The following is a 27,733-nucleotide window of genomic DNA, read 5'->3' as shown; positions in this document are numbered from 1 at the left end:
GTTTACAAAAACAAACTGATACCTTGAGGTCATGTTATATGGTTGGGTTTAAGGTACAGTCACGGGGTTAGAATTTGTTTTGGCTTTGTGTATGCAATCATCACCCTGATTGAAAATGACCAAAAAAATCTTTAGAATCGGTTGCCAGACGGGGTTTGCACTTTATGAAAAAAAGCTTATTCAGGTAAGTTGCTGTTAAAGGTCTTTAACATGATGAAGAAGATTCTCTTCAAACTGACAATAGTTGACCTGAAAAGGAAAACAGCAACACCCTAGCATAATGATAGCGAACATTTCCACATACAAACTCCACAAAAATTTTCTTGAAATAATCTAAAATCTACTTTTAATAACATTTTGTTGGCAATGCTTTAAGAAAGAGATGTTTCTGAAAGCCTGAATGTATGTGTAGTCAGATATCTGGCTGGTGCAATAAAGCAAACATTGCACAAGAATGTTTTAAGGTAGCTGGTGTCTGAGTTAGTGGGAGGGATTTGGGGGTATTTCAGCTCTCTTATTGTTGTTTCTGACATTTTGTGAGTCGACAGTCCTGCAGGACGAAATGCTTCTTCCACTGCTGATATGGACGACTTTGCTCTGTCACAACTCCGATGGCCAGGCTTTCTCTCAAAAAAAGTGTGTTTAATAATATATTAATTAGACTTAATAATGTGTAAATGTTCTCCTTTTCTTGATGAAGTTGATTTATATTGTGTTTTATCTTATCAATTGAACAGCAAGAGGGGTAGAATTTGGGGACCTATTGTGAGAATAACGTATGTATATCTGTTTTGTGTTGTGTATTTTGTGAGTTTTGTGAAAAATGTTCATGGATATAATTGGACACAAAGTTCTCAGTATAGATTTTTGTTGTATGTAAAATCAAATAGTGTCCATCTGTAACTGTGTGTGTTCTGTGTTGACAGTGAAGAGGATTTTGACCCGTCTCCTATGTAAGTACACAACTGTCCTCTGCCCTAAGAGTTGGCTAACACACATACATTGTCAATAAAAAATCATTACATTGAAATAGTTACTTTATTTGTTGTACAGACTGAAATCAAAATGAAAATAGAAAAAGCAACCGTTCCAAGAAATAATAGAAGAGTCATCAGTCCCCTGATTTTAATATTCCGCAGAGTCACCTTTTGCTTTACAGCCATTAATCTTTTTGGATATGTCTGTACTAGCTTTGCACACCTAGATTGGGGAATATTTATCCACAGTTTTTCTATTGGATTTAAGTCAGAGCTCTGGCCACTCAAGGACATTCACCTGTGTGCTTGGATGTGTGTGTTTTGGTTTAGGTTTTCTATTTTAGCTCCAGCAAAGATAAGGCCTGGAACAAAACAGAAAATCCTGCTAGAGGGTCTGAATCCATCCCAAGAAATAAGAGTCTCCATCGAGGTCTATGACTATCCAGTCTCCCAATCTGTCTTGTTGCGGGACTCAGTTCTCCTCAATTCAGACAACAACTACAGTGCCCTCAAGACCATTAAGGTGAATTTATGTATGAATGTATTTAACTATCTTCTCAAAACTCTGAGAAAACTTGGTTGGTTAAAGTTCTCACTTGTTTGAGACATTGCTCATGATGCTTGCTGAACCTAAACGTAATAAAATATGGTCTTTTGTCAGATTGATCCAAATATGCTACTTCCAGATGGAAAGAAGAAATATGTGAAGCTTGTTGCTCAGTTTAGCAGATTCCATCAGGCAGAACAAGTAATACCGGTGTCGTTCCGCTCTGGATACATCTTCATTCAGACTGATAAACCTGTTTACAACCCTGGAGACTCAGGTCAGCTCTCACATGCTGTTGAGCACTTTGATAAGACATATTATTCATGTTCAGTCTAATTTTCCTTGATCACTCCTGAATTTTCCAGTGCGCTGCAGGGCTTTTGTATCTGATACAGAATTCCGAGCTTCTGAGAGAATCATATCTTTTGAGATTCAGGTGAGTGTCGCTGACATTGACATAAGCATCATTACAGTTCCCTTTCGATACTTTCACTCATATTGCTTATGGGGAAAAGCTCCTTCTTTCTTCCTTGCTGAAGCCTTTTTCAATAGCGCAGTGTAACTGCACGTCTATTGGTTCAAAGAAATGCAACTCTTTGAACCAATGATGGCATGGGATAGTCACGCGAGCCTATGGCGAAACAGCGCGCCAACGAGCCCGCCAAAATGGCGTGGCTCATGGCTATATTCTTCCTCCTGCAAGCCGGCAAGGGAAAGACACCAAGGTAGAGGGGCTCAGCACCCGGATTCGGGAGAACTCATGCCAGCCCAGCGCCCGCCTGCCCCTCCCTCTCCTATGCCGCCCCCCGTCCTCTTCTCTCGCCCGGAGGAGCGTCCCTCGGCGGAAGCGAGCGACCTCGTCTCCTTCGGCGGCTCAGAGGACGAGCAGCTCGACGACTCCATGTCGCTCGCAGCATCTGAAGCGGAGGAGTGGGTCGGCGAAGAGGAGCCCATCCCCCTGCCGTCACTAGAGCCCATTGACTCCAGGCCCGGGATGGATGCCGAGTTAATCCGCATCCTCTCTAAGGCCGTTGAGGAGCTCGACTTAAAATGGGCCACACCTGAAGAGCCCTGAAGAGGGACCCTGCCAGACCCCACGCCAGCGATCTGCACCTTTTCCCCCGAGGTCCACGTGGAGCTCACAAAGTCATGGCGCGCCCCTTATTCTGCTGCCTGCGAACTTCTTCTCCTGCGGCTCTCACCTCAGTTGACGGGTCACGTGAAAAGCACCGCAAGCAGCGCCACCTAAGGAGCAGCGACAGCGGGTCTGCCCTGCTAAACGCTCCTCGCTCCCGAGACGCCAGGGTCCCCAGCCCAAGTTAGTGCTGGACCCAACGGCTCCGGCGCCTTCCTGATCAAAAGGAAGAAAGAGGATGGGGCAATGTCTCGCCACGGCCAGACCACCCCAAAAGCTCTCTCGCACAGTTCCTCCGCCACCTTGCTTAGTGCCGGGTGTTGGAGACCAATGGATTATGCGCCCTGGGCCCACAGTGGTTGCGCCCACGCAAAACGCTGTTCTTACAGCGAACCCACCATTTTTAAATTGCCAAAAAGAGAGCAAATTTCCTCTTCCTTTAACGTCAGTGCAAAGACCCCTGCACAGCGGTCTGTCACCAGACGCTATCCAGCCCCTTGCCACACGGGCCGAGGCCTGGCAAGCCATCCCCGGTGTGTCAGAGTGGGTCATGGGGACCATTAATCATGGCTACTCCCTGCAATTCTCCCGAAGACCCCCACACTTCAGCGGCGTGGTGCCCACTTCAGTCAAACCGGACGACGCGCATGTCCTCCGTGCAGAAGTGATGTCTCTGTTAAGGAAGGGAGCCATATAAATCATTCCCCCTGCAGAGAGCGAGTCGGGCTTCTACAGCCGCTACTTTATTGTCCCCAAGAAAGATGGCGGTCTCAGACCCATCTTATATCTCAGACTTCTGAACCGCTCCCTCATGAAACGAAAGTTCAGAATGTTAACGTTGAAACCTTGAACCTTGAAACGTTGATCCTCACGCAGATCCGCCCCAAGGACTGGTTCTTCTCACTGGATCTGAAAGATGCCTACTTTCACATCCAGATAGCCCCCCGCCACAGGCGATTCTTGAGGTTCTCTTTCGAGGGTGTGGCATATCAATACACGGTCCTTCCCTTCGGGCTGTCTCTAGCTCCCCGCACTTTTACAAAGTGCATGGACTCGCCGCTTCTCCCTCTGAGACAGATGGGAATCAGAGTTCTGAATTACTTTGACGACTGGCTCATACTGGCTCAGTCTCGTACCGAGCTTGAACACCACAGATCCGTGCTCCTCGGCCACCTTCAGTGCCTGGGACTCAGGGTCAATTTTGCCAAGAGCTCGCTGCTCCCCAGCCAACGTATCAAGTTCCTGGGCGCAGTCTTCGACTGAGGGCTGTAGTCTCACCAGAGTGTGATCTGACAATTCAGAAGCTCACGGCATCTGCCAGGAACAATGTCCGTTACCCTCTGAGGTTCTTCCAGAGGATGTTCGGACTGATGGTTTCCGCCTCCCCGGAAACTCAGGGTTCCCCGGAAACTCAGGGTTCCACCCCACGCTTGGCGGCATGGCCGCTTCTTAGTCAAGGTCAATCAGTCCTGTATTGCAGGCCTGTATCACGAGCAGAGCCATCTGCACATAAACTGCCTCGAGATGCTGGCAGTGGAATGAGCCCTCGTCTCGTTCCAGGAGTTCCTGGAAGGACAGCATGTCTTGGTCCAGTCGGACAGCATGACGTTTGTGTCTTATATAAATTGTCAAGGAACAAAGGCAGCTGGACAAGAGGCCTCCTTGACTAAGCACCTCCGCGAATGGGCAGCACCCAGGCTGCGGTCGCTGAGCGACGTACATACCTGGAAAATCGAACCTGGGGGCAGATATGCTGTCTCGGAGCAACCTCCCCTCAGATGAGTGGATGCTCCATCCCCAGATGGTACAGAGAATATGGGAGATCTTCGGGAAGGCAGAGGTCGACCTCTTTGCCTCAGAAGACAACTATCACTGCCCAACCTTCTTTTCAAAAGAGATGGATGCGCTGGCCCACGACTGGCCCAGGCTCCTCCTTTATGCCTTTCCCCCAATCGCGATGATTCCTTATGTCATCAGACAAATCAGGGAAGACAAACACCGAGTCCTCCTGGTCGCCCCACTCTGGAGAACCCAAATCTGGTCTGTCTTCGTTGACTGGTGCTCAGCACACAACGTTGACCCTGTGGAGAGTGACATATCTCAGATACTGTCTTTCCTCCAAGAGCGACTGGACGGAGGTCTCATCGCATCCACGCTCAAAGTTTACGTAGCAGCCATTGGAGCGTTCCACACTCCCTTCACTGGCCAGACAGTGGGCAGAAACAGCCTTGTGTGTTTCTTGAGAGGTGCTAGGTGGATGAATCCCCCTAGACCACTTACCGTTCCCACTTGGGACCTTTCCACGGTCCTTGCAGCCCTCAAGGGTCCTCCCTTTGAACTGCTGCGGTCAGCCGACCTCCGGCCCTTGACGCTCAAAACCGCTCTGCTTGACCAATGCTAGTGCTAGTAGCAACCTGCAGGCCCTCTCCGTGAGCCCTGCATGCCTTGAGTTCGGGCCCAGCAACTCTAAAGTCGTTCTAAAACCCAGGCATGACTACGTCCCTAAAGTGCTCTCGACTCCGTTCAGAGCACAGATCATTTCCCTCTCATCATACCTCTGTCAGGGTATTCCCTGTTCCTGTGTAACATAAGGGTTCGACTGCCTCGTCCCCTAACGTATCCACTGGGCCCCTACGCGCCCAAGATATGTTTGTGTCGTTCCCTGTCATGACATGGCGTGATTGTATTCGTTCCCCATACGCAGTATGAGTGAAAGTATCGAAAGGGAACGTACTCGGTTACGTACGTAACCTCGGTTCCCTGAGATACGGGAACGAGTACTGCATTTTATGCCGTGCCATGACACTGCGGCTCAGTGTCATCGCTTCAGTCGAGATTAACTGAATCCCATGGCGAAACGCCGGCTTATATAGCCATAAGCCACGCCCGTTTTGGCGGGCTCGTTGGCGCGCTGTTTCGCCATAGGCTCGCGCGACTATGCCGCGCCGTCATTGGTTCAAAGAGTTGCATTCCTTTGAATCAATAGACATGCAGTTACACTGCGCTATTGAAAAAGGCTTCAGCAAGGAGGAAAAAAGGAGCTTTTCCCCATACACAGTACTCGTTCCCGTATCTCAGGGAACCGAGGTTACATATGTAACGGAGTACATTGGCAAAGCAATCGCTTATTTTCTGCAAAAATGTTTTATGGCTCAATTTGTTTCAGAATCCAGATGGTATTGCAGTACATGGTATTTCCAGAGTCAAAGCAATTGATGGGATACTATCGGATACCTACCTCCTCTCCACTGTAGCCAAGTATGCATACAGAGCTGTTCATTTGTGGTTTATAGTATAATTACACAATTAGTTTGTTTAAATAAATATTCAATATTTTAAATTGCTGTATGTGTATATATAGTTCACTCATCATGCTTCTGCCATGGCCATCTATATATACACACCTGACAAGATATCAGAGACCATTCCTTCATACAGAATCTCTACAGATCCTTCAGATTCCCAGCTCCATGTTGGTGCTTCTTCTCTTCAGTTCACTCCACTCATTTTCTTTAGTGTTCAGGTCAGGGAACTGGGATGGTCATGGCAGAAGCTTCATTTTGTGCTCAGAGACACATTTTTTTGTGTAGGTTTTTATTTTTGTTTTGGATCATTGTCCTGATGGAAGATCCAACCATGGCCCATTATTGGATTTCTAGCGGTTAGGTTTTGATTTTTTTTATCCATTGGTATTTGATAGAATCCATGATACCATGTATCTGAATGATTTTAAGGACCTCCAGCAGAAAAATAGGCCCACTGCATTAAAGATCCAGCAGTATATTTAACCTTGGGCATGGGGTACTTTTTATCCATGTGTGCACCAAACCCATCTGGTGGGTTTGCTGCCAAAAAGCTCTTTTTCTAGTTTCAGCTCAAACTTTCCTCCTCACCGTACATTAGGACGATTTAGACACACGTTTTCTTCTAGGCAGATTTGTAACATGAGCTCCTTAAATGCCCTGATCTTTAAAGAGGAGTGTTGCACAACTCATGTTTACAGAATCCCCTACAGGCGCTATATATTTCACATAGTATATTAATATAAAGATATAGTTAGAATTAATTTTGTGTGTAATTATGTGTAGCTGCTGATCTTTTTGATTCTCTAGAGAGGGCAAGTGGAAAGTTGTCACAAAGTTTGATCAGGGAAAAGAGAACATTTTCAGCAGAGAGTTTGAAGTAAAGAAATATGGTAAGAAATTCATACTGTATTACCTTCAGATTCTTCTCCATCAAGACAATTCTGTTTGTGGGTTAATGTCATTTCTTCTTGCTTCCAAGTGCTCCCAGCGTTCAATGTCACTTTGACTCCAAAGACGTCCCACCTCGGCCTAGATGCAGATAAACTGGAAGTAGAAATAACAGCCAGGTGTGTGAATCAAACTGCTCTGAATGATCTGAATGTATTTTAACACTGAAGTAACACTTTTTAATTTTAAATTGTTATAATATTTCACAATATTTTACGGTATTTTTATTGAGTAAATGCAGCCTTGGAGAGCATAAGCATTTCAAATCTTACCAACCCCCAATTATTTTGAGCAGTAGTGTACTGAATTCATTCATTGATATTCCTTAAGTTGCCAGAAACCTTGAGCTCAGTGTATATATTTCTTCCAGGTATCTTTATGGTGAACCAGTGCAAGGTGTTGCATATGTTCTGTTTGGTATTGAAATAAACGGTGAGAAGAAGAGACTCACATCTATGAAACAACTGAATGATGTAAGTGCTTAAAGAAGAAAAACTTCACTTTTGGTACGTTAAACATAAAATCAGATTTGTAGAAAGAGATTATTGTTATCTCTGTCTTATAATTTATAATGCAGCTGAATGGAGGAATTGTTAGTTTGACTATGGAGGAGATCAAGAAGGTCTATCCTGAAACAAACAGCCTGCTGGGGTCTTCTGTGTATGTCAAAGCATCAGTACTGACCAGCTCAGGTGGGGAAAGCATCATTATTTGGAGTATTTTTTTTCTGAAAGCACTTTTACACATTAAGACTTTCTTCTCAGGTAGCGATCTTGTGGAAGCAGAGAAATCCGGCATTAAAATAGTAATATCTCCATACATGCTCTCCATCAGGGACACACCGAAGTATTTCAAACCTGGCCTGCCATTAGGCATGACGGTAATTTAATTTCTGTGATGTTTACTGCTTCAAGGGATAGTTCACCCATCATGTCATTTCATACTGTTTGATTTCCTGAACTGAAATGGAGCAGAATGCCCAAGCTGCTCTTTTCTATACAGTGAGAGTGGATAATGACCACGACTGTCAGGCTCTAAAAAGAACTCAGAAGCAGTATAATTTTAGTATTATTTATAGTATTTATTAATATTTTGAGTTTTATTTTTATATTTTAATTTTAGTAATTTTGTCATTTTTATTAGATTTTTAAAAAATATTTCTATTATGCTTTATTTTTTTTAGTTGAAGTACTAAAATAAAACTGAAATAAAATTTAAATTTCAGTTAGTTACCAAGGCATTTCCAAATTTAAGATTTGTCTATTTTATTGTTTTATTAATTTTTTTATTTTAGTTTAAGTAATTTTGTTATGCGAGTAAATGATGACAAAATTGTCATTTTGGGGTGAACTATCACTTTAATCTAATTTTCTGAAAGGATTGTTGATTTTAGCCTATGACACTAGCATTATTACAATTTAATTTTTATTTTGTTGTTTAGGTTACAGTGAGTAACCATGACGGCTCTCCAGCCCCTAATATTCCTGTTAAAATCAGCTTTCTTGAAAGTCCAATCAGTGTCCACAGCGGCACCATCAAAGTCTACATCAACATGCCTGAGTTGTCCAGTTCAGATGGTAATTCACAGATACTGAAAGTAAGTCACTCACAGAAATAAAACATGCATGTACAATAGAAACATTTCAAACATGTATTTAACTGAGCTGAATAAGCAATATCACACTCGTAGCCTTGCAATATCGCTCTGTATCAGAACGGCTGTGATTCACCCGTAGGTAATACAACAGTAATACAACAGTTCGATGGCACAGGTTTGTAAATAAGAACAACAACAACAGAGTGTCTTTAAAAACCCTCTTTTTTGCAGAACTATTTCCTTCTGCCACAGATGCAAATCTCAAATTGACTAGCTCAAGCCTCCATTACTAATTCTAAAACATCACTTTAAACTAGTAATGAACGAAAGTTAAGTCGCTACATTGAAATTCATTGTATTATGATGAGTAGGGTGTTACGAGAGAGATGCATTACCTGCGAGTGCATTACCTGCATCTAGCTGATATTCTTCAGGTCAATCTTACATTCATAATGGCAAAATCAGTTTGAATGTCTGCTGAGGAAAGTGATATCTTTGTCTTTGTGAAAGCTTTCCTGTAGCTCAGTGGTTAGAGCGTGGCACTAGCAATGCCAAAGGTCATGGGTTCGATCGCAGGGATTGCACATACTCAGATACAAATATATAGTATAATGCAATGTAAGTCGCCAAATGCATAAATGTGAATGTGAAATGTGTCTTTGTCCTTTTAGCATTTAAGGGTATTTCCCATGACAGTGCTTGTCAATGCATGTCAGTTACCAGTGGCGTAACGCAAATCCACAAGCAACATGCAAACTTCGTGCAAGAGTTATGCCAGTGAAAAAAGTATTCACTACAGAAAGTGAAAATAAAAAGTAATGGAGCTGTAGGCATCTGTCTCTGCATTAACGGAGCATATTCTCTCAGAGACTATGAGTGACGAATTTCAATATATGCTAATAATGGTATATAACTGTCTTAATTTATTCAATTATTTCTCTTGTGGCCCGTGCCGTACATATAGTGAAACAAATGAGAAGAATAGTATTTCGTGTTTAAAGTCGGTTCTTGAAGTAAAGCTGCTATTAATTTTCATTGATGACTGCATTGTTAGGAAATATTATAGATTGTTAATAATTTTAATTATAGGCCTATAATTCTTTGTATAATAGACCTAAAAAAAATTTTTAAAACATTTTCAAAGAGGAGCTAATAGCCTAATCTTTTATTATCCTCACAGCATGTCAGTTATGCTCTATGAAATTATTGTGGGTCAAATTTATTATAATATTAATTTAATAATAAAGTAACCTAATTGTAATAATAATTGACTAGAAGAATGTAACAGGCCTGCATTAACTGGAAATGCCAAATCCTCCTAATTTTGCCAATATTTGATACTTTTGACAATATCTGGTTATCATCGATACATGATCATTGTCTATTGACGCACAAGGGGGTTTATCGCGGGGCCCGTCTGCTACGCCACGGTCAGTTGCATCTTGTAAGATGTTGTTTAAAGTAAAAACAACGTCCTTGTTTATGATTGAGTCAGTTGCAAGGTTTTAAAGTCTTTGCTGCCTTCTAATGGTGTAGTAATGTAACTTTCACTGAAGTTAAAATCAAAATCATTAACGGACCCCTTTCTTTATACCAAATACAGCATGTTATTTATATAAATTATTATTTATTGAACAAATTATATTTCAATGAACCATTATAACAGTATAAGTTTGCAAAAAGGAAATCAACAAGCAGTTCAGTCAAACATAAAAAAGCAGCGCTTTATTTAGTACAGAATTTAAGTTCAATGTAAATATAAAGTTATGAAACTTAATATATCCCTTAAAGGAACACCATTTTTTTGAAAATAGGCTCATTTTCCAACTCCCCTAGAGTTGGAACAGTTGAGTTTTACCGTTTTCAAATCCATTCAGCCGATCTCCGGGTCTGGCGGTACCACTTTTAGCATAGCTTAGCATAGTTCATTGAATCTGATTAGACCAAAGATTGCCTGTTTGATATACCCAAAACGAATTATATCTCATGTTTTATCACCATCTAAATAAGAGCCAGTGGCAAATTCCAAAAGGACTGGTTGAGATGAAGCTGTTCTCTGCAGGTAAATGAGCACTGAATGGCCGCCTGGAGCTCAAATCTCTGTAAATGTCTAAACATATGTAAACATAGTGCCTAGTTGAAATATTAAGTTGTACATTTGAGGTCTAAATAACTACATTCTCGCCCAAAAAAACTCTTAAACTACATTCTGTGGCACAACTGTATCTGTAAAAAATATGGTGGGTTTGCTTGTCCGCCATGACACTCGCTGTGAGAACGTTGAAAGCGATTCAAATGGTGAAACGGTTCTGGTGGTGATACTGGTAGAACATTGCATGGCTGGAAAGACCTTTCAGCCAATCAGATTCAAGACCAGAAAATAAATATATATAGTTCAGTCATGAAACTTTAGCTGGCGCAGACTGATAAATCCTTTTCATGCAATCTGCAAGCAGTTACATCATTACGACATGACACAAGCTAATTGGTCTCTGCTGATCCTGCAGCCAGTGAGATTGATTCCTCAACATTTAAAGAGTCTAATCCAGTGTTTGCGGTGAGCTAGTCCTGCAGCGTGCTATCGGAGTTCCTCTGTAACCGTCCACCTCCCCAGCTCCACCTGCCTAGATCTGCTACATGATTTATGTATGTCTATTTATGCAGCAGCAGCCATAGCAGATCTAGTCGGCCAAGACCAAATACATTAACTATTCTGAGAGTTGACGTATTCATGTGTAGGTGGAGACAGCAAATCCTTTACTGAAACCAGAACAGCAGGCTGTTGAAGAGGTGCGTGTGGAGCCGTATTCCTCTTTTATGGACTCCAGGAACTACCTGCATATCTCAGTGCGTTCCAGTCGAGTGGTGGTGGGCGACAGTCTCAACGTCCAAGCGCACATCAAATCCTCAGCAAAATCAAAAAACTTTGTGGAGCAGCTGACATATGCCGTAAGTGTGACACCATTTTGGGATGAAAATAACTGTAATCTCATAATTGATTACATTTACAATTGTTTCTGTAGGTCTTGAATAAGGGAAACATAATCCAAGCTGGTAGAGTGAATGTCAAAGACCTGAATGTCATAAACATTCCTCTGCTGGTTACCACAGAAATGCTACCCGCATTTCGGATTGTGGCGTATTACATTTTGCCATGGAAATATAGGGCGGAAGTGGTGGCAGACTCTGTGTTTGTTGATGTGGAGGACCGGTGTGTAGGTTCGGTGAGTTCATGTGACGTCCATAAGAAATTATTAACATTATTGATTAATAGGCAAAATGCGCTAGAATCATGCAGTGTAAGTAATTCTGCTTCTGGCTTTTAAACAAAGGGTTACTTTGTCCAAAAAAAGTCCATATAAGTACCATAATTGCTGCTTGCATTTGATTATTTGTATTTTCATATGAATGCAACATTTAATTTGAGAGTTTTGTGGTTGTTTTAGCTCAGTGTAGGACCAATGGAGGGTGAAAAAGTCAATTCCTACTCACCAGGCAGCAGCTTTAAATTTCAAGTCAAAGGTGACCCGGGAGCAAAGGTCAGCCTGGTTGCTGTGGATAATGCAATCTTTCTGTTGAGTAAAAACCGCCTGACACAGAAGAAGGTGAGTGTTGACGTCATTTTCACTGTACTCTCCAGAACCTTCTCCAGGGTCTCACTGATACTCATGACTCTTTCATTCAGGTGTGGGAGGTGGTGGGACAGGGTGATATGGGCTGCACCTCAGGAGGAGGCAAGAATAATATGGGTGTTTTCAGTGATGCAGGACTGATGTTTTATTCCAGCACAGGAGGTTCCACTGACTACAAAAAAGGTCCTTCACACACACAGCATTAACATATCATTAATTCTTCTAGAATCCTCTTATGCTTCTTTCAGAATTAGTAACAGGATATACTTTTTTTTTTTTTTTTAAAGATTCTTTGATTAATAGAAATTTGAAAAGACAACAGCATTTATTTGAAATAATCTCTTGTAAAATTTTCAATGTTTTTACTGTCACTTGATAAATGTAATGCTTCCTTGATGAATTAAAGTATTAATTTCTTTCAAATATTACTGACCCGAAACTTTTGAAAGGTTCTATTTATAAAACAATTAGGTAAAGATAATGACGATAGCAACAACACAAAATTGCACAAAAATGGCACACATTTCGTTTTATAATTTCTAAACGAAATGTGTATTTAAAAATTGCAGGACAAATAATCTTGCCAATAGTTAACACAATAATGTATTGCCGGTTAACATTAAAATAACGTTAGGATATGTAAAAATGCTCTATAGGGTGAACTTGACCTTCCGCATCCACATCCCATTTACCATCTTGGTTTCACAGTGATGCCATAGAAAAACCATTTATAATAAATAGTTCTTAAAACCTTTGCTTTCTTAGTGTGAAGAACAATTTACAATATAAAAGAACCTTTTGTGGAATGGAAAGGTTCTATGGATGCTAAAGGTTCTTAATGGAACCATAGATGCCAATAAAGAACCTTTAATTTTAAGAGTGTATTTTCTTTGGTTTGTTTGGAATAGATTGCTCCAGCAGATCTAGAAGAAGACGTTCTGCTGCCAAACTGCAGCTCAGAGAGCAGCTGGGTGAGTCTGTCATCAAAGCAACAGAAATCTTTAAAAAGTTTGGTATGTTACAGTTTAAGATTTGCAAGCTTTGGCAAAAGCGTTAGCAAAAGTTAACAAGTCGTGCTAATTGCTAAGTCATCCTAAACGTGTTCTTTTCTCTCAGAGAAGGTATATTCTGACCAGTTCCTGAAGAGATGTTGTGTGGACGGCATGAAGGAGATTCCCATGCCCTATTCGTGTTACCGTCGCTCCCTCTACATCACCGAGGACTGGAGCTGTGTGTTAGCTTTCCTCCGCTGTTGTGCAGAGTACAGAGGGGAGGAGCTCGGTGTCATTACCAGGCCTCCGACGACCACCCTTCCACCCACAACCCTTCCACCCACCACCACCGACCTTATTTTACCTATGCTTCATTTTGGACTTGAAAGGGATTATATAACTTTTTTCAGACCTGCAGAACGTGGAGAGGCTCGCGTATTCGCATCTGCCCCTGTCAAACCTCTGCCGCCAGTACACAAGGATAGTCATGATGCAAAGATGGAAGAGGAGGAGGAAGAGGAGCAAGAGTTTGATGAAGATGATTTAGCTGATATAGAAGACATTTATGTGCGCTCCAAGTTCTTCGAGTCGTGGTTGTGGACTGACATCAGACTGCCCAGCGTACCCAAGTCTGATGGGTAAGAGTTTGACTCAGTGAAGAAGTCCCACTTTTATCAGGTTCATTGATGAAAGCATCTCTCCTGCTTTTATTCCAGGCTGGCTGTATTTCCAGTGGACACTGTTCTTCCTGACAGTATCACTCAGTGGGGGTTTCTAGCCGTCAGTTCCTCCCCTGAGAGAGGTAAACAGCTCTGTTCTTATCCGAACCATCTGACCATCAGGGCAGAGCTTCAATAAAGTGTTTAAAGCCACTGACAGCAGAATAAAAAGCTGTTGTAGTAGGAGGTTCTTCAGTTTTAGTGTAGCCACACAATACAGCACAATTCTATAAGCTAGAATAGAAATCAGCTGATATTTGATTATTTGTTTTATGTTTAAATGTATAAAAATGGACACACAGAATTGATTTTATATGGTTTTAGATCTGCCACAGTGATAACTAAATGATTATGATCATTTTTTTAATCATAATTATTTAGCTTTTAATGCTACGTCTAACATTTCTGCATATGAATATTTGTCTTTTAATGCTCCATGTCAAGTGTGTCTGCATATGAATGAGATATTTTAATAATTATTATTTTTTAACATTTAATGCTACATATCAAGTGTTGAATATGAATTAGATATTTTAATAATTGCTTAACTTTTAATGATACATGCAAAGCATTTCTGCATATATATATATATATATATATATATTATATATATATATATATTAAAATGAATATTTAATTACGAACATTATTTAGCTTTTAATGATACACGTCAAATGTATTATGAATATTTTATTAATAATTTAGTTTTTAACCCTACATGTCAATAATTTCTTAATATTGATTATGAATATTTTAATAATTATTTAGCTTTTAATGCTATGTCAAATTAATTATGAATATTTTATTAATTATAATTTAGGCTTTAATTCTACATTTATGTAAATCATTTCTGCATATGATTTATGAATATTTTAATACTTATTTAACTTTTAAACCTACATGTAAACATTTGTGCATATAAATTATGAATATTTAATAATTATTATTTAGCTTAGCTTTTAGTGCAACATGCCAAACATTTCTGCACATGAATAATGACTATTTTATTGTATATTATAATAAGTATTATTTAGCTTTTAATCCTGTATGTCAGACATGTCTCACACGTAATATTGAAAATATTTTATATTAGTTATGTTACATGTTGGTACGTTATGTGTTTTTTGTAACGTTAGAGCAATAACTGTATATATGATATATAATGTTATATCTAGTGTCAGACATTTCTGAGAATGAATATGGAAAAAGTCCCTGAGAATGAGTTTATTCCTGGTTTGTGAACCTCTCGCAGGTTTCTGTGTAGCTGAACCTTATAACGTGCGGGCGTGGAAGCCGTTCTTCATAGACCTGCGGCTGCCTCACTCAGTGTCCAGAAATGAACATGTGGAAATCAAAGCTGTGGTCCACAACTACAGGAACTCAAAACTGGAGGTTAGATTCACACAGTCACCAAACAATAAACAAACTCCGACACTAACGTCTTTGTGACCTGTCCCGAACAACTGTGTGTTTGCAGGTAATGGTGATCCTGGATAAGACAGTGGACATGTGTAGTGTGGCATTCAGTGGACCTCACAGACAGCAGGTTTCAGTACAGGCCAGCTCCTCCAAGCTCATTACATACACCATCATCCCCCTTAAAACAGGAGAGCTCCCCCTACAGGTCACAGCCATTGCAGCCTCCTTCATGGGGCAAGATGCAGTGAGGAAGAATCTACATGTGGTAGTAAGTGGGCTACTAACACCTTCTCTGTCTTGGGTATAATATTGAAAATATTTTATATTAGATAAACACATAACAACATGTACCAACATGTAACTTATTGAAACGTTAAAGCAATAACTGTATATATGATATATTATCCTATATCTTGTGTTTTAGGTAGAAGGCATCCAGACAGTTAAAGTGAGGAGCTTTGTGCTGAACCCCACTGAGAAAGGAGACAGTGGTAAGACTGGTTGGAAACACTTTTTTACAGTATGAATGGGACTTTATGCATGAAAAGTGTTTGTTAAATTATTAAAATGTATTAAATTAAAATATATATTAAATCTTATGCTTTCATTTATATATTTTTGTTATAATAAATGATTAAATATTTTCTTCATCTCAGCTGCGAGACAGATGATAAAAGTGGAGAAGATGCAGTTGGACGCTGTTATACCAAAATCTTTGCCAGAGACATTTGTCAATGTCAGAGGTTTGACATTTGATTAATACTAATACATACTAAAATGTATTAAAGGGGTGGTTTATTATGATTTCACTTTTTTAACTTTAGTTAGTGTGTAATGTTGCTGTTAGAACACAAACAACATCTGCAAAGTTACGACGCTCAAAGTTCAAAGCAAAGGGAGATATTTTCTTTCAAAGAATTCTCGGTTTAAGGACTACAACAAGCTTCTTCCCATGTTGGTGATATAACTAACCCTAAAATTTACATAAACCCTGTCCCCCAAAAATGGGGTGAGGCCATGATATTGTAATTCAGTACATAACACAAATGCAATAGCATGTTATAAAAGCAAGATGACAATATAAGTTATAAACTTAATTAAACTAAACTATACCTGTTCTATCTTCGTGCAGCATATATTCTCTGGCTCTGTAGGATCTTACAACACTTCCCACATGAGTGATTTATAGATTATCATGACAGAATATGCTAATCAATTACTTTAAGATATCCCACATCAGCTACATTAATTAAGCTACATTAATTAATTAAGTTAATTCACTAACCATTCAGAGACGTCCTGTTGCATTCTACATGTTGTAAATTCTTCTTGAGTCTCTCCATCATCGCCTGACTCTGGTTTGAACATAAAAGACTGAACAGTTTCTGACATTTTCAGTGAGTCAGCGTGAGGTAATCAGAGCTGCTAACATTATGTGCTAACAGGAGGTCTTGAAACCCCGCCCTCTGCTTAGGAGCAGCAGCTCATTTGGATTTAAAGGGAAACACACAAAAACATAGCGTTTTTGCTCACCCTCAAAAAGTGACAAATTTAACATGCTATAAAAAATCTCTGGGGTATTTTGAGTTAAAGCTTCACATACACACTCTGGGGACATCAGAGACTTATTTTACATCTTGTAAAAATGGCATTGTGCCACCCCTTATGACCCCATACTCATAATATTATAAAATAGTATATTACTATTTTAATTACATTATGGACATTTAATTCTTGACATCAACTGTCAAGAATTTCCCAGTTTTGTTCATTCACATCAAGTACTGATCTGTATGTTTTTTTTTTTTTAATCCGTTCTTCAGGTGATTTGCTGGCAGACAGCATTGATAACTCCATTAAGGAGGACTCATTGGCGTCATTGATCCGCATGCCCGGCGGGTGTGTGGAGCAGAACCTGGCCAGGATCACACTGCCACTAATTGCAGCCCATTACTTGGACCGCAGTGCAAAGTGGGATGTTGTGGGAATAGATCGCAGAGAAGAGGCCATCAAATACATTCAAAAAGGTGCGGTGAAACACAAGCAGGGATGAACTGCATTCTTTCAGATAGGATTATTATAAATTATTTATTATTATTATTTTTGTATTTATAGGTTATGAAAATCAACTTAATTATCGGAAAACTGATGACTCGTACCCTCCCTACGCCAAAGAAGGCACCAGCACATGGTATTCATGCCAGCACCTAAACTGCAGCACTGTATTGAACATTTCCCAGCAGAGTTCATGTGTCTTGATGTTCTGTCTGTCTCAGGATCACTGCGTATGTGGTGAAGGTGTTCTCCATGGCACACTCGTTTATCAGTGTCAGTGAGAAGCGTCTGTGTGGCCCTCTGCTGTACCTACTCAAGAATAAACAGCATCCAGATGGATCCTTTCAGGAGAACAATCCTGTCTATGACACTAGTATGACGGTGAGAATTAATACCTGTGATTGCACTAGTTTCATAATAATCTATAAAAGGTTATCTGAATGCTTTCTCACAGTACTAACACATGTTCTGTGATGCAGGGAGGCCTGCAAGGCTCTGAATCCAGAGTGTCTCTGACCGCATTCGTGCTCATTGCTTTGGCAGAGGCACAAAATGCTGTTACCTGCCAAGAGCCAGAGCTCGACATACAGGTAACTTCACTCTGTAAAACGGCCATAAACATCTGAATTAAACAGTAGTTAAACTAAATTATTAAACAATATTTGTTATATTTGTGATATTCCTGATGTATATTTCTTAGACCAACACACACCACCTGTTTTTTTTTTTTTTTTTTTTTTACAAATATAAGTAAATAGACAAAGGTACAACACTGATTCATCTTGTACTTCTGGGCAAACCAGAAAACTGTCATTTAATAACATATGTTTTTACATGTTCAATGGTGCTAATTGTATCTTCTACATTCGATCATTGCAGGACAAGACCAGAAAAGCAGCAATGTATCTGAGAGAGCATTTCTCCCGGCTGACAAGGCCGTACACAGCAGCTATAGCATGCTACGCCTTAGCAGTTTCCAACCACGGCTGCATGAAGAGCATGTTGTTAAATTTAGCCTCACCTGGTACTTATCTTTTGAAAACAAAAATATGAAATCTGTTGCTTTGTGTTGTCTTGTCTTTCTCATCTTTATTTTCTGTCTACAGACCGTACCCACTGGCCTGACTCTTCTAATCATTTCTTCACACTGGAAGCTACAGGCTACGCATTGTTAGCACTTGTCAAAAGCGGCCACATGGAAGAAGCAGTCGCCCCCTTTCGGTGGCTGAGCGAGAAGCGTGGCATTGGGGGAGGGTACGGCTCTACTCAGGTAAAAACCACAAGTAAACCTTCACTAATTGTCTTATATTTGTATTGAAGGTACATGGTTATTCATATAATGACTGTTTTTCTCCCATCAGTCTACTATGGTCGTGCTACAGGCCCTGTCTGAGTACCTAGTGAAGAGCCCTCCTCCTTCTGACCTCAATTTGTTGGTGCAGCTCAGTGTTCCTGGTCGCAGTGACGTACGCTGGACCTTCAATCCCAAAGTTGCTTATGTGGCCCGATCTTCACGGGTGCGATCTTTCAAACTTCTCTTTATGTTTTTGTAGATATTTATGGTGTCATTATACTGCCAAATGTTGAAAGCACATTACTGTAGCACGAAAATACAATCATGTACTGTGCAAGCTAAAATCTCTCAGCTCGAACACAGATTCCCTTCGTTCTCACACTAAACTCTCAAATATACAGTGCTCTCCCTGTCCCAGTCACCCTGGGACAGGGTACTTTTAATACTTTTTGTATTAAAAAGTATAAAAGTATTCTCGTCGTTCATAATATTAAGGTTGAACCACTGTAGTCACATGAACTGTTTTAAATACGTCTTTAGTATCTTTCTGGGCATCTGAAAGTGTTAATTATCTTGCAGGCAATGCAGGCTTCACTGAGCCATCGGATTTTATCAAAAATATCTTAATTTGTGTTCAGTAGATGAACGAAGGTTTTACGGGTGTGGAAACGACATGAGGGTGAGTAATTAATGACAGAATTTTCATTTTTGGGTGAACTAACCCTTTAATTCGGAAAGATTTGCACTTGTGTTTTACATGATTGTATTCTCGCGTTACAGAAATGCTCTTTCGACGTTTGGCAGTATAATAACTCCACGGATTAAGGAAAAGTATGTTAGGATGAAATACAATATCTCTGACTGTTACTCACCTTCATTATCTCTTCCAGGTACCGCTTGACCAGGAATTCACAGTAGTGGCTTCTGGGAAGGGCAAGGGAATTTTGGAGGTGCTAAATGCCCACATCTACACCAAACTATTGAATTATTAATATATAAAACCAAGACGTAATTTAGTTACAATCTTTTCTCTGTTGTGTTTTATGTGTCCCAGGTAGTGACTGTGTACCACCAGCTTCCTGCTGTGTATGAGAACAGCACGTGTAACGGCTTTCAGCTGGACGTCTCCATCGCTGAGACCAATGGTGCGTTCTCTACTCCGTTTTATATCGAAGCTTGTTTCCACCAAATAATAAAAAATAAAAATGTAATTGCAACATTTTATCTTAAAATTCTGACTATTTTTCTTGCAGTTGTGAGTTTATATCATGCAGTTCTGACTTTTTTCCCCTCAGAAGTAAGAGATATAATCTGGCAATTTCGAGTTATAAAAATGTTCTCAGAATTGTGAGTTATCCTTGAGAAAGGCAGAATTGTGAGATAAAAAGTCAAAATTACATTTTTTTATTTTTTTATTCCTGGTGGAAACAAGCTTCCATAGTTTTATGAGTCCTTGCTGTGTGTATATAATGATCGCAGACGAAATGAACAGTCAAAGTCTGTAAAACTGCTATACATGGGTTTCAAAGACGTCACTTCCGCTATGCCCGCCGCCATATTTGGGACCAGTAACAGCTGCGCGCCCTGATTAAGTCTATGGTGACAGCAGCTACAACTACCAGAGGAAGGCCAACAAAACGCTCTCAGAAGGTTCACAACAAGTTTACAATATATCTGGGATATGTGGTGCTGTTAGCCGTTTCAAGAGTCGTCAGAACTACAAATGTATTTGATTTATTTGAAAATATTGTGAATTCTAGTTGCTGTGTTTCGGCGTGTTACAGGATCAACAAAATTCACGACACCAGCTGACTACATTACTTAGTTCAAGTACATGTGTGCATGATTTTGTGCAAATATAAGTTGTAATTTTATGTATATCTTGTATAAATATATAGTATGAATTACCCTATATAGGATGTGTCTCGTTGAGTTAATTAACCTTCTAGCAAAGTGCTTCAGTTTACCGGTGTTCATTCAGCGCACGCAGCTCAAATATCAAAATGAGATGATTTGAGAATAAAGATCATGAACAAGAACAGATTTTTTTATTAATCAAACTATGTGTTGATGAAAATAATACTAGAACAATATAAGAGCTAGTTATTAAAAATAATGCATTCATTTTCTAAAATAGCTACTATTAGCTACTCTGTAGTAACGTTAAACATTTTAATGACTTAATCATTGCTGTTTGAGCTGCGCACGCTGAAGCTGAAGAGAATAAAAAACCCATAAACTGAAAGTTAATTAACTCAACGGAACACATCCTATATAAAATAATCCAGATATTAATACAAAATAAAAATAATATTACAACTAGTATTTGCACAAAATCACGCACAGATGAGCTTGAAGTAACGTCATTGAAACTCCGAAACACAGCAAATAAGCCCAAATAATTCACAACGTTATGTCCCAATCATTTTAATGTTTTGTCTTACTTTTTGAGCGCTCGCGCTGAAGCTATAGATTGATCATCAGCTCTGTGGGTTATTTACCTCAACGAAACATACTTTATGAGAATAATCAGAAATTTATACTTAATAAAATAAGTTTTATCTGTACAAAATGACGCGAATGCATGCAAGTGAAGTTCGAACAAGTAATGTAATCAACTCAGTCGACGCGCTCTTACCACAACAACACGCTGAAACAACAACACAGAGAATTCACAACATTTTATTACAATAGTTTTCTCGTTATAATGTTATGTAAATGACAGTCCCAGCAGTTATTAATGTTGTGCATTGCTGTTTGGCTGCCAGTGGTGTGGTCCCTTCTGACTGAAGCCAATAATTCTGCCGATCTAACTACTTTGGGATCAAATAAATTTGTAGTTCTGACGACTGTTGAAACGGCTAACAGCACCACATATCCCAGATATATTATAAACTTGTTGTGAACCTTCTGAGAGCGTTTCTTTGGCCTTCCTCTGGTAGTTGTAGCTGCTGTCACCATAGGCTTTAACAGGGCGCGCAGCTGTGACCGGTCCCAAATATGGCGGCGATAGAATACAGTGACGTCACATGAAACCCATAGTTAGTTAATTAGATGATGGTAAGTTCCCTTATTCAATTTATGGTATATATATAAAAAAAAAAAAATGTAATGGGTCTACTGGAACATCTCATAATTTTACAAGTTTTGGAAGTAGAAAAGAAGTTTGTGTTACATCTTATGTTGTTAAATGAATGTTTATTGCATTATTTTATTGTCTTCTACATATTAGTAGTTAACTTAACTCTGTTTAGTATCTTTATAATAACTGACAACCACCTTAAAAACAAAAGTGGTAATGAGGAAAGCCACACGATGAATCAAAGCTCATCACTAGTAGTTTTTGAAGTTTAGTACTTTGAATAATAATTAGCAACATGTACCTACTATACGATTAGGGTTAGCATGTAATTAATTATTCATAATTTACTGTTATTACTATAGTAAGTACATGTAATGTGTAATAACACTAAAAAAATGTTACCTGACATTATATCAGCTAATGAAATTTTATACTGAAATTAACATTTAATCTGTAAAACTAAAAATTCTGTTGTTCTGGTAACCATAGTTTTTTTGTTTGTTTGTTTTTACACTGTACACATAGCGTACATTAAGATCACTCTTTGGTCCATTTTAGAAAAAACCCCACCGGATGTAGAAAAGTCCTACAGACTCAATATCCACGTGAGGTGAGCGCTTGTATATAGGTAGATATCTTATTTTTTTGCCAGGATATTATTGTGGTACCCACAATTCTCTGCTTTGAACCCCCAAAGGGCTCTGGAGAGACGCCAAGTGAGGATGGTGATTCTGGACATCAGTCTGCCCACCGGCTTTGAGCCTGAAAACTCAGATTTAGAGTTGGTAAGACCAAAGTCATGACATGATGTGGCATTACATTAGCGATAGCAGCTAATTCTGTAGCTAGCCATGTTTTAGCCTATAGACAACATTTTAAGGCATCACATGTGTGCTTCAGACATGAAAGGTCTAATTTTGGCTAAATTTAGCTGCATTGCATGTATCAATCATGGACAATGCAATCCCATAATGCATTGCGACAAGCTACATCCAAGATGGATAAAAAAATAATGAAAAAAAGTTGATGTTGATTTAAAAATATCATGATTTTAGTATCTGTATTTTTAATATTTATTTAATTTAATACACCAGTGAACATTTCTACTCAACAATTTTGTGTGCTTTGTATTTATATGCCAAGAGTATTATGCTTTTAGCTTAGCAACATGTTAACAACAATCTCTAATAAGCTGAGTCTATTTGTGTTTCTGGTTATAAAGAATGTTTCAGATCTGTCACCTTGACAGTTAGGATGCTAACTATGTAGGCAGCTACCTATGTAGACAGTATACAGAAAGGCAAATCATTAGGTTATAGAAGTGATAATGTCTGGGCTGATTTTTCAGCTTACAAATTCAGTGGACCGCTACATTAACAACTTCCAAGTGGTGGACAACCTGAGTGACAGAGGATCCCTGATAATTCACTTGTTTAAGGTAACCTAACAATCACCCTTAAAGTTCATACTTGTTTAACATGATGTAAATGAAGGCAACATTTGATATTTGTCTTTGTATGAATGACCCGGACAGGTGTCCAGTACTGAGACAGACATGATCTCATTCAGACTGCATCAGAAATTTAAAGTGGGGCTCCTTCAGCCTTCCATTGTCACAGTTTACCAGTACTACAACAAAGGTTCGTACACACAAAGGTTTGCGAAGCAATGTTTGTGAAGTTATACTGCTAATCTACACTGTTATCTTCCTCACATTGTTTCTGTTACAAGCATGAATAACTCCAACTGTGCTATCAATGTCATAGCAATGTGCTAGCAAGCATTAGGAACACCATGTTTTTCTTAAAAGTTGAGCTTCTTTTAACTTGAGCGCCACATTTTTAGAACAAAACGATTAGCTTTTTAAATTAGTATCTATGAGGTCAGACATTTAAAACATGCTTTAAGTTCTCAAAGTGTGTGGTGCGCCCCCCAGTTTTGCAGTGGCGTTCAAGTGCATGAATAACGGTTGGCGCTCTGCCTATATAAAGCGGCACTGAACGCCAGTTACACTGAATAGTTCGTCTGCTAATTCTTGACTTGTCACTGTGTGAACAAGCCCAACATAGAAGTTGCTCGCCTTAGTAAATCTCCTATTGTGAACGGCGCGCACCTCTTTTGCTGTATGCGTTCCGGTGAGAAGCAGTGTTGCCAGATTGGAAACTTTTTGGTTCCATATATGATGATCCCCTTGCAAGGGACCCCAAAATTTAATAATTGTTAATAAAAAGTGATAATTACCTTTTACATTGTTATTTTATTGAAGACAAAGCAAATTATGCAAATATTATCTGGAAATATTTTCTTTGTCTGAAGTTACTTTTTTACTTGGCATCAAGACATTTTTGATTCATTCAATACAATTCTGGTTTATTTGTAAATGTCATTCTGAAGTAACTTGTTAAAAATGATTGCTTTGAACATTTAACTCTTTCCCCGCCTGCGTTTTTCTACGTTTTTATCGAAGACTTTGTTCGGATTGCTTCCATCAACACGTCCGAAGCTTGCACAGGACAATTCCATCAACGGCGGAGAAGTGTTGTGTCATAAATGACGGAAAATTCCGTCAATGGTGGGAAAGCATTATGTCATAAATGAAAATTCAGTCAATGGTGGGGAAAGCGTTAACAACATCTTAATTTTGACAAAAAAGTAGTCATGTTATCTAGCACCCCCTTGTGGCTCATGGACCCAGATTTGAAAACCTGTTTAACATGAGGAATGCTTTGGAGTTCCTCACAAGACGTTCGAAAAAAGAAAAATAGATATTGTGGCCACATTGTGACGACTTAAGCAACTTTTATTATTTAGTTCCCTTGTTTTAGTAAATCATGGCCACATTGTACTAATTCATTCCCTCATTTTAAATTAGTTAAATCGTGGCCACAATATCTTTTTTTTCCCTTGCATGTCATCGACGGGGCTTCATACAATGCTAACTAACGGTGTGATCACGATTGCGGTCTCTGTTCTGTCAGATAAGCGCTGTAGCAGATTCTACTCTCCTCCTGAAGACCAGCAGCAGCTCGATCAGATCTGCAAAGACGACGTGTGCCGCTGCTCACAGGGTCAGTTCAGCAGGACTGTGTTTGTGTTTTCAATCATCTTCTAAACTTTAATCAGTTCAAACAAATTATACAACTTTCTTTCATAGGTGACTGTTGCGTAATGAAGGAAGACTCCTCGTCATTTGGGAAAGAACAGAGGAAGGCTTCTGTGTGCAATGGATTACATCATGGTGAATGTTTCTTCTGTCTATTTTGGGGGAACTGATCATAATGTCATCATCTTCTCAACAAATGTGTCTTTTCTTCAGCCTACAGGGTCAAACTGATCAGCGCCAGCCAGAGTCACTATGATCAGTATGATATGGAGATTGTGCAGGTTATCAAAGAGGGTACGTCTACTACACTCTTAAAGGGGACCTATTTTGCCCTTTTACAAGTCTTGACCCCTTTTAAGTCTTGACTAGAATAGGTTTTCATGCTTGAATGTTCAAAAAACACTGTATCTCTATACATATCTGTTTGTGTAGGGACAGAAGAAGGTCTGAACGAGAAGGAAAGAAGAATGTTCCTCTCTCATGCAAGTTGTAGGACAGGGCTTGGTTTGAGAGAGGGTCAGGACTATCTGATCATTGGTCCGATCGCTGATGTTTGGCAAGCAGGGAGCACGTCCAACAGGTGAGCAGCATAATAGCACTGAATATGTACATGTTAGGGTCTGTATTTCACTATTCACTCACGTTTTCCCTCTCAGGTATGTGTATACGCTGGGTAAAGACACGTGGGTCGAGCGCTGGCCGGCTGAGTCTGAATGCGGTGCTGGATCTGTTCTGCAGGTGAAATGTGACGAGCTGAAGAGCTTCGCAACAACACTTACAGAAAGCGGCTGTCAGTCTTGAGACGAATGCTATTCTTTGAACGGATGAATTTTGTCATGGTTATTGGTTTCAGTGGACAGAATTAAATTTGGCGTAGAAACAGTTTTCACTCAGTTATTCCTTGCAGTTTCATTGTAATTGATTGTGAAATTTACAAGTAGAAATAGAGAGACTGAAACAGTGTTTTCTTGTAAAACATGTTTCAATAATCTTTATTGACAAATTAAAAAATGCATGTGTGTGTAAGAAGAACAACTACCAAAAAATCATTAAATCTAATTGACAGTCATTTATTGCGTAAAGGATTAGTTCACTTTCAAATGAAAATTACCCCAAGCTTTGCTCACCCCCAAGCCATCCTAGGTGTATATGACTTTCTTAATAAATATCCTGACACATCCAAGCTTTATAATGGCAGTGAGCGATACCAACGAGTATGAGCTGAAGAAAGTGCTTCCATCCACATCCATCCATCATAAACGTACTTCACAAAGGCCTTTTTGAAACGAAGCGTTGCATTTGTGTAAAAAAAAAAAAAAAAATCCATATTTAACAAGTTATGAAGTAAAATTTCTAGCTTCCACCAGACCACCTTCCGTATTCAACTTATGAAGAATGTGTAAAACCAAAGACTATAGAATAATTAAAGGGACTTTGGTAAAACTCTCACAGTTCAAACAGCTTATGTTACATCCTTCACCTTCGCTATTCAACTTACGGAAAAAGTTTAAAGGGTTAGTTCACCCAAAAATGAAAATTCTGTCATTACTCACCCTAATGCCGTTCCACACCCTTAAGACCTTTGTTAATCTTTGGAACGCAAATTAAGATATTTTTGTTGAAATCCGTTGGCTCAGTGAGGCCTCCATAGCCAGTAATGACGTTTCCTCTCTCAAGATCAATAAATGTACTAAAAACATATTTAAATCAGTTCATGTGAGTACACTGGATCAATACTAATATTATAAAGCGACAAGAATATTTTTGGTGGGCCAAAAAAACAAAATAACGACTTATATAGTGATGGGCGATTTCAAAACAATGCTTCATGAAGCTTTGGAGCGTTATGAATCAGCGTGTTGAATCTGCTCAATCAAGTCACATGATTTCAGAAGTTTGACGGTTTGACACGAGATCTGAATCATGATTCGACACACTGATTCATTTATGCTCCGATGCTTCCTGAAGCAGTGTTTTGAAATCGGTCATCACCAAATGAGTCGTTATTTTGTTTTGTATTTTGGCACACCAAAAATATTCTCGTCGCTTTATAATTTTATTATTGAACCACTGTACTCACATTAACTGATTTAAATATGTTTTTAGTACCTTTAATGGATCTTGAGAAAGGAAATGTCATTGCTGGCTATGCAGGCGTCACTGAGCCATCAGATTTCAACAAAAATATCTTAATTTGCGTTCCGAAGATTAATGAAGGTCTTACAGGTGTAGAACGGCATAAGGGTAAGGAATAAATGACAGAATTTTCATTTTTGGGTGAACAAACCCTTTAAATCATGCTGTCTAGTCCATCACCACCAGAGGGTGCAATCTACCAAGTAAGCGGATACATTCAAGTGAAATCCTTTCCAGTATACTATTATTATAAACATTATTAATATATTAATAGAAACAATCTTAAATAGAGTTTTAGGTGTAATTAATTTTAAATCACATTTTCAAAGACAAGTTCCTTACATATTCACACACGCAGCCATGAGAGATTGTGTCTGCGTCAAATGTGTGTGAAAGACCCTGAGAGGTTGATGTGTAGTCATAACATAGAGGAAGTAGGAAACAATGCCCTCCCCATCAGCTTAGACTGAAGGGCACTGCGAGAGAGGCCTCCTGTTTAGATCGTCTGCTCTCTTTTATTATATTTACAGTAACAGTATGTCCTCATTCACCGGCTCAACCTGCTGCTGTGCCATTAAAATGCACCAGCCATTAGAAACCAGGCACGAGGCCAAAGGGACAATTACTGCCAACATCACACACACATTCCCCTTCCTCCCCTGGCTTGTCTCATGCAGCCCTCCATCTCCACTCACCTGCCAGCTTTTTAAAGTACCAACAGGTGTGCAGTTCAAAGATAACCTGTGCGGTTAAGCCAAACCCGGTTTATCTAAGATAGACCATGACTGAGTT

At 39.4% G+C, this 27,733-nt stretch overlaps 1 protein-coding gene across 1 annotated transcript; it reads left to right on the top strand.

The window, feature by feature from the left end:
- Nucleotides 1-548: 548 nt before the first annotated feature.
- Nucleotides 549-26,363, top strand: c3b.2 (complement component c3b, tandem duplicate 2). The gene is made up of 42 exons (XM_067396355.1): nt 549-636; nt 738-776; nt 927-953; nt 1,308-1,500; nt 1,639-1,801; nt 1,890-1,960; nt 5,826-5,917; nt 6,772-6,854; nt 6,944-7,031; nt 7,283-7,385; nt 7,490-7,604; nt 7,677-7,792; nt 8,354-8,509; nt 11,249-11,458; nt 11,533-11,733; nt 11,956-12,114; nt 12,195-12,324; nt 13,050-13,112; nt 13,258-13,771; nt 13,850-13,935; nt 15,105-15,244; nt 15,330-15,539; nt 15,696-15,762; nt 15,928-16,014; nt 17,095-17,298; nt 17,387-17,462; nt 17,548-17,707; nt 17,806-17,916; nt 18,206-18,350; nt 18,433-18,596; nt 18,688-18,843; nt 19,511-19,570; nt 19,675-19,765; nt 22,261-22,312; nt 22,400-22,487; nt 23,051-23,140; nt 23,237-23,342; nt 24,681-24,770; nt 24,857-24,940; nt 25,019-25,099; nt 25,238-25,385; nt 25,462-26,363. Exons 1-42 carry the CDS (start codon nt 563-565, stop codon nt 25,604-25,606), a joined length of 5,238 nt encoding a protein of 1,745 aa, XP_067252456.1. The 5' UTR covers nt 549-562; the 3' UTR covers nt 25,607-26,363.
- The last annotated feature ends 1,370 nt before the right edge of the window (nt 26,364-27,733 follow it).

Source organism: Chanodichthys erythropterus, chromosome 10 (assembly GCF_024489055.1).
Source record: "Chanodichthys erythropterus isolate Z2021 chromosome 10, ASM2448905v1, whole genome shotgun sequence".
Taxonomy (NCBI): domain Eukaryota; kingdom Metazoa; phylum Chordata; class Actinopteri; order Cypriniformes; family Xenocyprididae; genus Chanodichthys; species Chanodichthys erythropterus.
Note: the sequence above shows the minus strand (reverse complement) of the source record. Positions and strands in the feature narration are given on the sequence as shown.